The sequence below is a fragment of the Grammomys surdaster genome, unplaced genomic scaffold (assembly GCF_004785775.1).
Source record: "Grammomys surdaster isolate TR1022 unplaced genomic scaffold, NIH_TR_1.0 239, whole genome shotgun sequence".
Lineage (NCBI taxonomy): Eukaryota > Metazoa > Chordata > Mammalia > Rodentia > Muridae > Grammomys > Grammomys surdaster.
In genome coordinates this window covers 9,948,573-9,962,485 of record NW_021604684.1, presented here as the reverse complement: position 1 = coordinate 9,962,485, position 13,913 = coordinate 9,948,573, and the positions used below count along the sequence as shown (strand labels likewise).

The 13,913-nt window shown below is 44.7% G+C and overlaps 1 protein-coding gene across 1 annotated transcript in view; it reads left to right on the top strand.

Moving 5' to 3' along the window:
* The window catches only part of Pde6a (phosphodiesterase 6A), a 64,190-nt gene that overhangs the window by 7,334 nt on the left and 42,943 nt on the right, over positions 1 to 13,913 (top strand). Inside the window, exons 2-5 of the mRNA XM_028774225.1 lie at positions 2,554 to 2,706; positions 4,218 to 4,307; positions 5,280 to 5,420; positions 9,320 to 9,394. Coding sequence (XP_028630058.1) covers positions 2,554 to 2,706; positions 4,218 to 4,307; positions 5,280 to 5,420; positions 9,320 to 9,394 — 459 coding nt within the window. The remainder of the gene's footprint in view (positions 1 to 2,553; positions 2,707 to 4,217; positions 4,308 to 5,279; positions 5,421 to 9,319; positions 9,395 to 13,913) is intronic.

The window sequence follows — 13,913 nt, the reverse complement described above, 5'->3', positions numbered from 1 at the left end:
CTCTCTCTCTCTCTCTCTCTCTCTCTCTCTCTCTCTCTCTCTCTCTCGTGCACGCACAGGGTACTTTAAGGGTATTTACTATGAGATGGATACAAGGATGGCAATGCTTATGTAGACTCCAGTCATTTGGGAGATGGCGTGTCCATGAAGAATTCCTTGGCTGAGAACTCTTTCAGTGTATGTGATGGTAATCTACACGATGGATTCACTTCACAGACCTCTGGACATGTCAGCGAGGGAGTATTTCGATCAGATTAGCCGAGGTGGGAAGACTCACCCTAAATGTGAGCAGCAGCATCTCCATGGGCTGACAGATATTCCAGGCAGTATATATACAAAGGAGAAAGCAAACATTATATCCATTTGTTCCTCTCTGCTTGCTGCAATGTGGTCAGCTGCCTCTTGCTCCTGTCAACACACCTTCCTGGAAATAGGAGACTGTGTCCCCTCAAACTGGGAGCCAAAAATAAGCCCTTTCTCCCTGAAGTTGCTTTTGTCAGGTATCTGAATACAAAAATGAGAAACGAGACTAATGCACTGGAAAAGAGGCTTCTGGTGGATTTAGAGCAGGTGAGGCCCGAGTCCTGGCTTCTCTTGAAGGTGAATATTGCAAAGCTGAACTGAACTGAGTCTGAGCATGCCTGGCCCTGGGCTCAGGCACACAGAAGGGTCTTCTGAGAGTGACACAGAAAACCCTCCTTGGCTGATGCTGTCTTCTAGCTTTTTCTAATCCCCTAACACTAATTCAAGTGCAGCATGACTGGCTTATCTTAATCCCTTTACCCTTCGCCTGTCTGAGCCAACTTCCCTGACCTTATGCCTGTTTATCGAATCTCTCTCTCTCTCTCTCTGGGAAGAAATCCCGAAACTCAGAGCACTTCGGCAGGAATGTGAGCTGTAGGGAAAATTATGCCACCTTAGTTCTAGAAAGTTCTAGAACTGGCTGTGTAGATGAATTGCCCTTCTCACAAGAGTTCACACTGTGCATGTTTGGGCTGGCTCAGGTCCCATGGGACATGGCGGTCAGGAAATTTACCATGGTACTGGGGACAGAAAGTGGATTCTTTTGACTATAGACAATCCAGCCTGTGTCTCCTCTCCCTGACCACATAGACTGTATCAAAGCCTCTAAAGACCCCTCAGGCTGCCTTTGGGTTTAGGAGTCAGGATGTGTGGATCTCTGTGTGCTTCAGATTTCAGCTAAGCCTTTATAGCCTGTATTACTGTATTAACTTCTTCCGTGCTACTGTGACCAAATACCAGAAACAAGAGACAAGGCCGCTGGCATGGCTCAGTGGCTACTTGAGTTTGATCCCCAGAACCCATGTAAAGGTGGAACGAAAGAAACAGCTCCACAAAGCTATCCTGTGATTGCCACGTGAGCATTGGCACCCGTCCCTCACCACAAACATTGCACCTCCCCCATAACGAGAATAAATAATATTTTTAACTGAAGGAAAGAAAGATTGCTTTGGCTCATGGTTTGGGGCTGGTAGTCTGTCACGGGGACATCATGAAAGGACAGGGCAGTTCATTTGGTGGTGACTGAGCAGAGAAAAAAATGTCCTGGGTCTGCTTTTCCCAACCTTCTGCTTACTCTAGCTGGTCTACCAGCCCTACATTCAGGGCCAGTGTCCATCTTTGACAATCCTCTCCGGAAAGAAGTTACACACACACACACACACACACACACAGAGAGAGAGAGAGAGAGAGAGAGAGAGAGAGAGAGAGAGAGAGAGAGAGAGAGAGAGGTTTGCTTCACTGAGCTCCTAGGTACTTCTCAACCCAGTCAAGATGCCAATCAAAGTTACTGTTGATGATTCATCAGTGGGGAGTTTGACTCTTAGCTACTTGGTATAGGCCTGATACATGGTGGAGCTTCATGTAGATCTGTACGATGGGAATGACCATTGAAACGGCAGCGTAGATGGTAACCAGCTTGTTAGAAAGGGTGAAAATATATACTTATGATTCCAGCACTTGTGGGAATCTGAGGCAGGAGGATTGAGAATTTGAGGTTGGCCTGGACTATGAAACAGATACAAGGGAGATGGAGCTGAAAATATCAAAGCCTTTGTTCAGTGAGGTGGACCCCAGTGTAGCTTCTCTGAGGCATGTGAGCTGACCAGAGCAGAGAACAGGTTCTAAACACTCACAAGTCTCGCTACTGTTGAGTTGCAGATCTCCTTTCTGTGAGATAGGCTATTGGTCCCTCTCTCATAGGCTGTTGGGAGGATGAAGATGAAGGGATGAGGTGGAGTACCACATGCCATGCCATCATCATGGCATGTGGCATGGTCATCATGGTCACGCTTCTAACTCCCTCGAAGCTCCCACTAGGCAGGCCTCACTGCCATGATGTGTGCGTCCTCCATGGCCCTTGGTGGACTGCCTGATGGATGGATGCTGGAGGTGTACATGGTTGCCTCAGGTCACCAGTTTCCTTTAGGGGAACAGATAGATGCCTCCATCTCCTTGTCAGCAGGGTCTCTGAGATGCTCCCTGTTCTTTGTATTCATCTGTCTCTCTGTGCTTGACACTGCCTTCTTTCAGGATGAGCATTTCTGTGACTTCGTGGACAATCTCACAGAATATCAGACCAAGAGCATCCTGGCTTCCCCCATCATGAACGGGAAGGACGTGGTAGCCGTGATCATGGCTGTGAATAAAATAGATGAACCCCACTTCACCAAGAGAGATGAAGAGGTGAGGCTGCCTGGGACACTGCTGAGGAGGCCATGCTAGCCCATTCTTCCAGCTCATGGAATTCTCCAACCTTGCTATTAGGCTTAGCTTTATTTTCCCAAATATAAGGCAGGGGAACAGCCAAGCATGGTGGTCCATGCCTGTAATTTTAGTATTTGACAGACTGTGCCAGGAGTATTGTTACAATTTTGGCGCACACCCATAATTATAATTATATAGCCTGGGCTGTATAATGTGCTCCAGCCCGAGGGCAGCATATACTACAGATCAGACCTTGTCTCAGAACTAAAAGAGAAAGAAAGAGGGGTGTGAGAGTTCACCTGCTAGTCTTGGAGGGAGACAGAGGAAGATGACAGTGGTAACACTGGATTTGGGGGTTAGGAATGGAGAGGTGATTGATCTGGGTTCTCGAAATCTTGTTTTATTTGGACAAATCACTTTTTTGTCTAGTTAGGGTTCTATTGCTGTGAAGAGACACCCTGACGATGGCAACTCTAATAAAGGAAAGCATTTCATCGGGGCTGGCTCACAGCTCAGAGGTTTAGTCCATTGTCATCATGGTGGGAGGCATGGCAGTGTCCAGGTAGACGTGGTGCTGGAGAATTAGCTAAGAGTTCTATAACTGGATCAGGAGGCAGCAGGAAGAAAAAGAGAAAGAGAAAGAAAGAGCCTGGCTTAAGCTTTTGAAATCTCAAAGCCCATCCCTGGAGATACACTTCCTCCAGCAAGGACACACCTACTCCAACAAGGGCATAGGTCCTAGTCATTTCAAACAATGTCACTCCCCTATGAGCCCGTGGGGACTATTTTCTTTTTCTTTCTTTCTTTCTTTCTCTCTCTCTTTCTTTCTTTCTTTCTTTCTTTCTTTCTTTCTTTCTTTCTTTCTTTCTTCCTTCCTTCCTTCCTTCCTTCTTTTTTTCTCTTTCTTTCTTTCTTTCTTTCTCTCTTTCTTTCTTTCTTTCTTTCTTTTTTTTTTTGGTTTTTCGAGACAGGGTTTCTCTGTGTAGTCCTGGCTGTCCTGGGACTCACTCTGTAGACCAGGCTAGCCTCGAACTCAGAAATCTGCCTGCCTCTGCCTCTCAAGTGCTGGGATTAAAGGCGTGCACCACCACTGCCTGGCAGCTCGATTATTTTCATTCAAACCACCACATTTATCTTCCCTGAATGTATTGGTTTTTTTTTCTTTGTAACATGGCATGATTTTACAGTATCTACCTCATAGTGACTTATAATGACCAGGTACCATTTACCAGTGACTTATCACAGGGACATCAAGTTCAATACATACTAGCTATTTTTATTAATATATTCTCATTAACAAATCAACACGCATTGTGAGTTTCCAGTCACAGTGCAACAGGTGAAGAGTCTGCACTCCATGGCTCGGCTGTGCAAAGTACCTCTGCATGCATGAGTTTTAATGGCGGTCAGACATTTGCTGGTGGCAGAAGTTAGCGAGGAGAAGGATTTCTCCTTCTCACCTGCTTCCCTCATGCTCTTTGGATTTGTAGATTCTTCTCAAGTACCTCAACTTTGTGAATCTGGTCATGAAGGTATTCCACCTGAGTTACTTGCACAACTGTGAGACTCGGCGTGGCCAGGTAAGTGGCCTGGCTCCAGAGCAGGCAATGAGTATGTCCTTCTACTGGAGTGTTGACGGAGTGAGAGCAGCTGGTGTGAAGGTACTGGAGACTACTGTGCTGTGTCTGGTGGGAGTCCCTGGTATTAGGAGGTGATGAATGCTTGTATGATTGAATCCTAGAGTTTTTATTGGATTTGAATGCTTGAAACATAGCTATGTCGAGGTCCAACTGGGCTACAGAAGAACTTATGCAAACAAACAAAGAAGCAAACAAAAACATATGAATAATTATGTATCACTCTCAAAGGCTGTTATCAAAATAAGTTAATATATGTTGGGTACTTACGCTCAACTGCTTGTTATAATTTTATTTTATGGTTTTTGCGGTGGTGGGGATTGAACCCACAGCCTGTACATATAAGGCAAGCACTCAGCTATGGATCTGCATTCCTAAATCCTGTGCTTACTTTAGTAATAACATACGAGATAAAATAAATGGAAAGAACTAGACCCGATGTAAGCTAGCTGATCACTTCACTGCTTCAAGCCTCTTTTCAACCTATAAAATAGGGCTAATGACCACAATGGTTCTCAACCTTCCTGATGCCACAACACTTTAATACAAGTCCTCACTTCTGCGGTGACTCCCCCAACCATAATATAAGTTTCATTGCTACTTCATAACTAAAATTTGCTACTGTTAAGAATCATAATGTAAATATCGGTGTTTTCCTATGGACTTAGGTGACCCCTGTGAAAGGGTCATCTGACCCCCAAAGGGGTTGCAACACACAGGCTGAGAACCACTGTTCTAGATTATTATGAGACTTTATTATGAAACTTTGCAGAATTCTTATTATTTTTCTACCTAAGAAACTTTTAACTTGTACTTCAAAAGCTCTGATTGCGGGGGCAGGGATTTGTAAGGGTGGGACTGGGAGGAGAGGAGGGAAGGGTTGTAATCAGAATGTTTCTTTTCAAATGTCTTCAGATATTGTTGTGGTCTGGGAGCAAGGTCTTTGAAGAGCTCACGGATATAGAGAGGCAGTTCCACAAGGCCCTGTACACAGTCCGAGCTTTCCTCAACTGTGACAGATACTCCGTAGGACTCTTAGACATGACCAAGCAGAAGGTAAGCAAACTTCAAGGACAGACCTTTCTAAGGAACACATGGTGATTGAATGAAGTTGGGTCAATAATTCAATAATTCAACTAGCACAGGACACAGTCTGGGTGGATTTGGATGGCTGTGAAGGGTTTTAATATATGGCAGGGAGATAGCTCAGTCAGTAACATGCTTGCCTTGAACCCATGAAGACACAAGTTTACCCCTAGAACTGATATTAAAGGCACGTGCCAGACATAGCACAAGTGTAGCAGTCAGAGGACAACTTTTTGAAGACAGTTTTCTCCTTCCACCATGGGTTCTGGGGAGTGAATTCAGGTTATCAGACTCACACAGGCAAGCGATTTTACCCTGGAGCCATCCTGCTACCTGTAAGTCTGGATCCAGGTCCTCTGCTGTCTTGCAAACATCTCTGACTCCAAGCTTTATCATAAAAGTGTGTTTTGGAGCAAGATGGTGCACACCTTTAATTCCAGCACTTGGAGGTAGAGGCAGGCAGATCTCTGAGTTCAAGGCCAGCCTGCCTGGTCTACAGAGTGAGTTGCAGGACAGGTAGGGCTAAACAAAGAAACCCCGTCTCAACCCTACCTCGAAAACACGTTCTTTGGTGAATAGAAATCTGAGTGTCTCGAGCCCTGACTCTTATCTTCCAGGAGGAGGTTGTGATAAGGGTTTAGAATCCCCTCAGGAGAGGAGCGACAGGTCCTGCTCCACTCACAGATTGTTTACTGGATTTGACTGTGAGATCATCAGCTCCACAAGAGGGAAGAGAGACAGATGCCAGAGACAGAGGTTTTGACATTCAGTTACTCTTTAATGATACACAGTAGACGATATATTATTACCAATGCTAAGGCTATAGCTACCACAAGATATTGCCACACTTCCTGTGCATTGCCTCTAACAATATTGACACAATAAACACAAATAATAAATTGCTAATTACCAAAGAAATAAGCATAGCAATAAATACATCATTCATTCATGGATTATACCACCTGAGTCCTTTTGAGGTTTTGGTTGCAGGTCCAGAGTCCGGGAAGGACAGGCAGAGGCTTCCAGCTGATTGAATTGCTAATTTGACCTCGTAGAGGACTTGACCTCCAAGTTGGAGGCTGCTCTCTTGGTTAACTCTTTCATGATTGGGTGTTGAGGAAGCTTGTCGGAATATCACGCTAGGTAATCGTGGTTACCAGTGTGATAATGTGCTCCTGGTCGGGCTCCTCTTTTATGCTTGATTTGGTGTTACTGCTGTAGTGCACGGCTGATAACCACTAGTGTCTGGTTATCACAGCACAGCTTCACTTCCAGACTTGTCTCTACAAGTTTCCTATTACAAATTGGAGTTGGTCCTGTTAAGGGCCTGCTCCTTACACTGAGTCATATAAGTAATCACTGTTGCTTATGGCTGTTGACTTCTGTGCCCTGTTTAAGAAAATCTTTTCTAGCCTCTAAGGTCAGAAAAATATTTTACTTATGCCAATTCATGTAAGTTTTATTTTTGTGGATTTTACGTGTAGCTCTGCAATATAATACATCTTAATGTATTCTGTGATACAAGATAAATGTTACTATTCCACATTGACAACCAACCAATCAATTATCTTGTATGAAAAAGACCCACCCTTCCCCACTATTGAAAAGTCCATCTTTTCTCAGTGTCCCATTAAAAAGCCTGTCTTTCCTTGCACTGGTTTCTGGAATCTCTAGTTTGTTGCATTGGCTTATTTCTCTCTGTTATTCTACAATGATACACTTACCTTCAGTATGTTTATACAGTATCTTGACATACACTTGTGAAAAGATCTCTGGGTTTAGTGTTTTATGTTAAAGAGTTCTTCACTGTGTGCTACATTTTGTGGACTTTCTCCCTGTATTTTCCCCCCTTTCATACTTAGGGGCTTCAGTTTGAATATTTTTTCTCATGCTGGGCAGCAACAAAATTCTTTCATATCTTCTTCATGAAACATTAAGTTCTAAGACAGTGGTTCTCAGCCTTTCCAATGCAGTGATCCTTTAATACAGTTCCTCATGCTGGGGTGAGGCCCTGTCTCAGCCATAGAATTATTTTGTTGCTACTTCATAACTGTAATTTTGCTACTGCACTGAATCATAATGTAATTTTTTGAGGGTTGCCAAAGGGGTCAAGACCCACAGGTTGTAGGGCATGTGCGGTGGTGTTTCATACATCAACAAGTGGCAAACAGGAGGTCCCCAGTTCACATTCTCACCCAGGCCAGCATCTCTTTCTATTGTCAGAAGTCTAGAAAAAGTGCCCAAATGAACAGAAGGCCAGGGGTGTGGAGTGTGAACTTCCTGTGAACTCCCTCTGACTCCGGGGTGATATTAGCAAAAGCAAACCTCATGATAAGCATACTCAAAGGAACAAAAAAGAGGGTGGCATCTACACAAAGCAGTTTTAGTGCTAGTAGGTCACTCTTTGTCCCTAAATACTAACAGCTCAGTGATCAGAAGGAGCCCTGGAGGAGGAAGGTCTTCTCTGAAGGCAGAGACTTTGACCTAACACAATCTTGCATCTCTGCAGGCAAACAATGCCAGCAAGGAAACCACAGGCAGAAGTCTGGGTAGCCCCGGTAGCTTCTCCTCATGAGCCTTCTTTCTGGGATCTTTCTTTTTTCCTTCTTCCTTTCTTTCTTGAGACAAGGTCTCCTGGAACTCAGGCTAGTCTTGAACTTGGTCAAAGATGAGCTTGAATTCCTGATCTTCCTGCCTCTATCCCCTAAGCACTGGGAGTCCAGGCAAGTGCTTCTACGTGCATTTGGTGTTTTATATTGGAACCCAGGGCTTTAGGCCTGCTAGACATCCACTCTACCAAATGAGCCACATCCCCAACCTTCTCATCCATCTTCTGCTTGTGTCTTGGGTCACAGTAAAAAGAAAAACTCAAAATAATATGTTCAGTCAGGAATGATTCTGTAAATCAGGTGGCGCCCAGACAGCAAGCCATCAAGGGTTCTGCTCTACAGCGTGGGCAGAGAGCTTGTCTAGAGGGAATGGAATGAAGCATAACTTGATTAGTTACAGTTACACATTTGTCTGACTTAGGTGTGATCTGCTCAGCTGGCTAGCTGTGATTGTCTAAAATTTAATTTGTCATAAAAACATGTCTCTTAGGTTATGACTCCAGAGCTGAGATGGACTCTCAGAGCCTTTCACAGGCTAATTAAATGCTTTAGCCCTGGACGGCCCTTTGGTTGTGATGGGGGGACATGTACTGTAGTACAGGAGCCCAAGTCAGGCTGAGGTATGTGCTGTGCTTATGGCGTTAAATAGCTTTTAGGGTCTTTTGAATTTTTTTCACAACACTTTACCATTTAGCATTTCTGGAGTTGACAATGAGATTATGTTATGTATTTTGAGATCTCATATTTTCTCTACTGCTGAATTATATAGCTGTGGCATCATCATCATCAAGACCCTACTTAAAAGAAACCTTCTTTGTGTATTTGTTGTTTATGTGTGTTAACATGTGGGTGTGGGCGTGCACATGCCACCATGTTTAAAGTCAGAGGACAGCTGCTTTGGGTGTCGGTCCTCTCCTGCCAGGTTGACTGAGACAGAGTCTCTTTACTGTTTGCTATTCCATGAGACAGGCTAGCTGGCTAGGGAGTTTTGGGAATCCCCCTGCCTCTACCTCCTGTTTTGTACCAAGAGCATTGACGTTACAGACACAGTGCTACTGTGCCCTACTTTACCTGGGATCTAGAATTTGAACTTGGGTCCTCACACTTGCAAAGCAAGCACTTTTACCTACTGAGTCGTTTCCTCGGCCCCAAGGCCTCGTTTTCCCGTGCCAAGTTCAACAACACTAGGGACACCCCAACTCATCACCCGTATTTTAGCTGACTCGACAGGTCTGTTTATCAATGTTTTTTTACTTCTAGGAATTTTTTGACGTGTGGCCAGTTCTGATGGGCGAGGCTCCAGCCTACTCTGGTCCCAGGACTCCAGATGGAAGGGTAAGTTTTTTTGAGATCTTTTCCATATGCCATGCTTGGCAGACTGGCTCAAGGACTTTAATTTACCATGCATAGTTATCTTCACTATATTAAGCTCTCTTTCCTATGTTGTGGTAATTCTTCACAACTTCCCAATCCTGTCTCTTGAAAAAGCTTAATATCTTGCTGGAATCTCAGAGAGACCCAGAGGAGCCGATGAGGCAGGAGTCAATACCCACATCCTGCAGACAGGATGAGCCTGGAGATGTCCTGCAGCTGGCTCAAAGATCTTCCCAGCAGGAAGTTAGAACCAGTTTGCAACTAGAAAGAGACTTCAGATCTAATCTAGAATGTTCAAATTGTTAGCCAGAGCCCAGTCACAACTACTTGATATGTTTGTGAGCTTCGTGCATTTACTTGTTTATTTCTACTTACAAAAAACTGGACTGGCTTATAATGATAGTCATTTTTTCCCATAGTAGGTTCTAAATTTATTTTGAGAAGACAGAAGAAGGTCAGTTAGATGGGATACAGCAGCCACAGGATAAACTGGACTGCAGCTGGGTAACACATCACTCGGAGTTCTTACGTACTCCTGGCTGGGTGCTCCTGCTTGCCTCCCACCTCTGTAACACAGGGGCATAGGATGTCATTTAACCAAGTTATACTTGCCAAAGCTGTGGTTGCTCCAAAGAGGGAAAGGAAAAGAAAGTCAACAACGGCGGAACCTTTGGATCAGCGCAGCACTGTCTGTGTGCCAGGAAGTTGAGTGCAGGGGCGCTGACCACACTCCTGTCAGATGGTGATTAAGTTTCTCTGAAACAAGTGGTGGTATGTTCCTTCTAGAACACTAAGAAAAAAACGCAAGAGGAGCCCCACACAAACCCACAGATATCCTGAAGAAACCTAGCCAAAGCTAGTCAGCCCTGTGTTGTTCATTTATGAATGGAAAACAACAACAATAACAACAAAACCCAAATACTAGGCCAGGTATAGTGGCTCATTCCTGCAATCCCAGCATTGGGGAGGCTGAAACAGGAGGATTACCATAAGATCAAGTTTACCCTGGGCTACATAGAGAATTCTGGGCTAGCCTGGACTATAATATAAGACCCTGTCTCAAAACAACAAAAAACAAAATGGCAAGGTAAATGTAATGGCTTAGCTACCTACAGAAGAGCTGGAGGCAGGGGGAATCATAAGTTCAAAGCCACCTGGGTTACAGAGAAAGTTTAAGGCTATCTGGGCAACATAGTGAAAGCCTGTTTTAAAATATAAAGTAAAATGAGGGCTAGAGATGTAACTCGATGGTAGAATGCTTACCTAGCATGTGTGAGGTTCAATTTCTAGTATAGGAAAGAAAAGGGGGAGGGAGGGAGGGAGGGAGGGGAGGAGGGAGGGAGGGAGGGAGAGAGGGAGAGACAGAGAGAGAGCACATGATTGGAACTGTTTACTTCTGGGGACAAAGTAAATGTGGTTGGTCCCATTTTAACTGGACCAAGTGTATCTGATGTGCTTGATCAGAAGCTATAATCAGAAGTGTTAGAACTGGCTGATACAGCCCATAATAGACAGCCTGGATTTGAACAACTGAGTTATGTGCTGAAGTCGTAGTCTTCAGCTTGAAAGTCATTCCAGAGAAGAAAGGAATAGACAATAATTGGGCAAGACCATCCAGGACTCAGGTAAGTACTGCTTTGGAGTCAAAGATACTGAAGGCTTGGAAACAGAGCATGTAGAGATTCCAGCAACTAATGAAACTCTGGATATATTGAGATGTGTTCATCACCAAGGCATAGAAGAGGAAACAATTCTCCAAGGAACAAAACACAGCTAATCTTATTTTCCAAAGACCATCCACTGGCTGTTGTCCTCGAACTCACCACCAAAGCCAAACCTAGGCCTACACTCACAGATGTGATGGGGCCCAGACACAGAGTCACAGGATTGGCTTGGATGGATGATGTAAAGAGTGGGCGTTGCTGCTGATGTGGCTTGGTGAGAAAAGATGACTGAGGTAAAGCCCGAGGACCACGGTCAGATTTTCACTACTCATTCTGTAAGAGGAACCAATGTGCTTCCATCAAGTTGGACAACTTGGGTCTCTTTATGCACCTCTGTCCTGGAACTTTCTATGCAGACCGGGCTGTGGCCTTGGCTTGGAGAGATCTGTTTGTCTCTGCCTCCCGAGTGCTATGGTTAACGAACTGCTATGCCGCACTCAAAACTGTGTTTAGAACAGAATGTGGGTGTAGTGGGAATATGGGTACCCTGAGTCCTGACAGTGGGCTCGGGACATTTTCAGAAGCTCACATCTGTCACACTGGGCTAAGCCAGCCTGTCCACAGGACTTAGGTTACAAGTGCTGGCTTCCCACTGACACGCAGCAGGCAGGGGCTCCAGTATGAAAGCAGAGCTGGCTGGGTTGTACCTCATCGTCTGCTGGGCACTGTACCTGAACTAGTGTGTGTGTGTGCTTTTTTTTTTTTTTGAGTTGTGTGGTTTGAACCCAGGGCCTCATGCCTACCAGTAAGTGTTTTATCACTTCCTCAGCCCATTTTACGATTTTTTTAAAAATGTCTTTTATTTTGAGACAGGTTGCCCAAGCTGGCCTTGAACTTGCCTCTTTGTCTAGGAGGCCCTTGGACTCATGGTGCTCTTCCTTCAGCTTCCCAAGCAGCTGGAATTACAGACCTGCACTAGCAGGCCCAGCTGTCTTTTTTTTAAAATATGTCTACGAATGAGTTATTTTTATCTTCCCATTGAACAGACAGTTGAAGAGATTAAGATGTGGAAAGGCTAAATCATTTGTGCAAATTTAAAAACCAGGGTACTTCTCTCTCTGGTGACTACCTTCGCAAACATGCCTTCCCATGGTTCCTTTTGCCTTCTGATATGACTCACGATTTATTGGCCGAATTCAAATACAGCTTTTGACTTTAACCACCCCTCCCTCCGTCTGAGGTCTGAGGCTCTCTAACAGCCAACTGTATCTCATTCCACCTCCTTTAGAAAGTAAAAATGGGGCTGGAGAGATGGCTCAGCGGTTAAGAGAACTGACTCATCTTCCAGAAGACCTGAGTTCAATTCCCAGCAACCACATGGTGACTCACAGCCATCTGTAATGGAATCCAATGCCCTCTTCCGGTGTGTCTGAAGACAGCTACAGTGTACTCATATACAGAAAATAAATAAAATATATCTTTAAAAAAAAAAGAAAGTAAAAATGGCATGTGTGTGTTTAAAGTAGGAGAAAGTCACACAGGCTAATTAATTAGGCTTCATGGAAAAAACCAAGACATATACCACTTGTCTTCAGACTGCCATGTTTCCAGGCCTTGTTATTTGGCCACCACTGGACTAGTGGCTCTTTCATAGATCCTGGTGTCACGGTGTCTGCTGTTCAGCAGAAGGTAACAAAGGTGCCCTTGATGGCTCTGGTTTGGTTTTCCAGAGTCTGGAACTCATCCATGAATGTGGCTTCGAAGGCCACACAAGAGCCGCAGTGTGTAGAAAAAGCCCTCTTTGCCTGAAGCACACTGAATCTATTTTGCTGCTTTTTCTGAAAGCAAATTGATTTTCCTGTAGGCTTCAGGAGAAAAAAAAAAAAACCCAGCCCAACACACTAACCAAACCCATTGGACATGATAGGAATTTTTCTGAAGAGTCCCCTGGCACTACACGGTCAGCCATGTTGGCATCAGCACTGGCCATGTGCTCTCCTGTAGACTCCACAGCACGTGTTGCTCAGTCGAGATATTTGAGTATCTTTTCTTCTCTTGTCTGTTTTTTTTTTAAAGTCTAACTCTGTAGCCCGGGCTAGCTTAGAACCTACCATGTAGCCCAGGCTGGCCTCAAACTTGTAGTGACCCTCCTGTCTGTTTCCTGACTGCTGGCATTACAGATGTGACCACTATATTTAGGTGACCCTGATTCTCTTTACATAGCTCAGGTGAGTCTGGAACACAGTCCTCCTGCCTCAGCCTCTAAAAACGCTAGATTTACAAGCATGAGCCATTTTGCCCAGTTGTTTTACAGTATTTGAACGTATGATGGGTTTATGGGGAGGTTACCCACTGTGTGTGGAATAGATGTGTGCGGTATTTGTTTAATCATTTTTCCAGTCATAGACATGATCAGGTGGGGCATGCTCAAAGTTCTTCCGTGTTGTAGAGAATAGTTCCTTTTAGGCTGTGCCTTGCCCTGAGTGATTCCTTGTTATAAGCAGTTGGCTCTGTTTTAAGTGCAAATGCTGGTGAAGAATGATTTGGCGTGTCGTTTGTGCAAGTAAACAGCCACCATCTGCCCAGCACCATCCATGAGGCAGGCTGATAGCTCATTTATCCAAAGAAAGGATGACCCTTCTGAATGTGTCAACTTAAATAAGAAACATATGGACATATGCATCAAAACTGAGTCCAGACTTCACATGCCTTTGATCCCAACACTCAGGCAGAGGCAGAGAGGCAGAGAGGCAGGGAGGCAGGGAGGCAGGGAGGCAGGGAGGCAGGGAGGCAGGGAGGCAGGGAGGCAGGGAGGC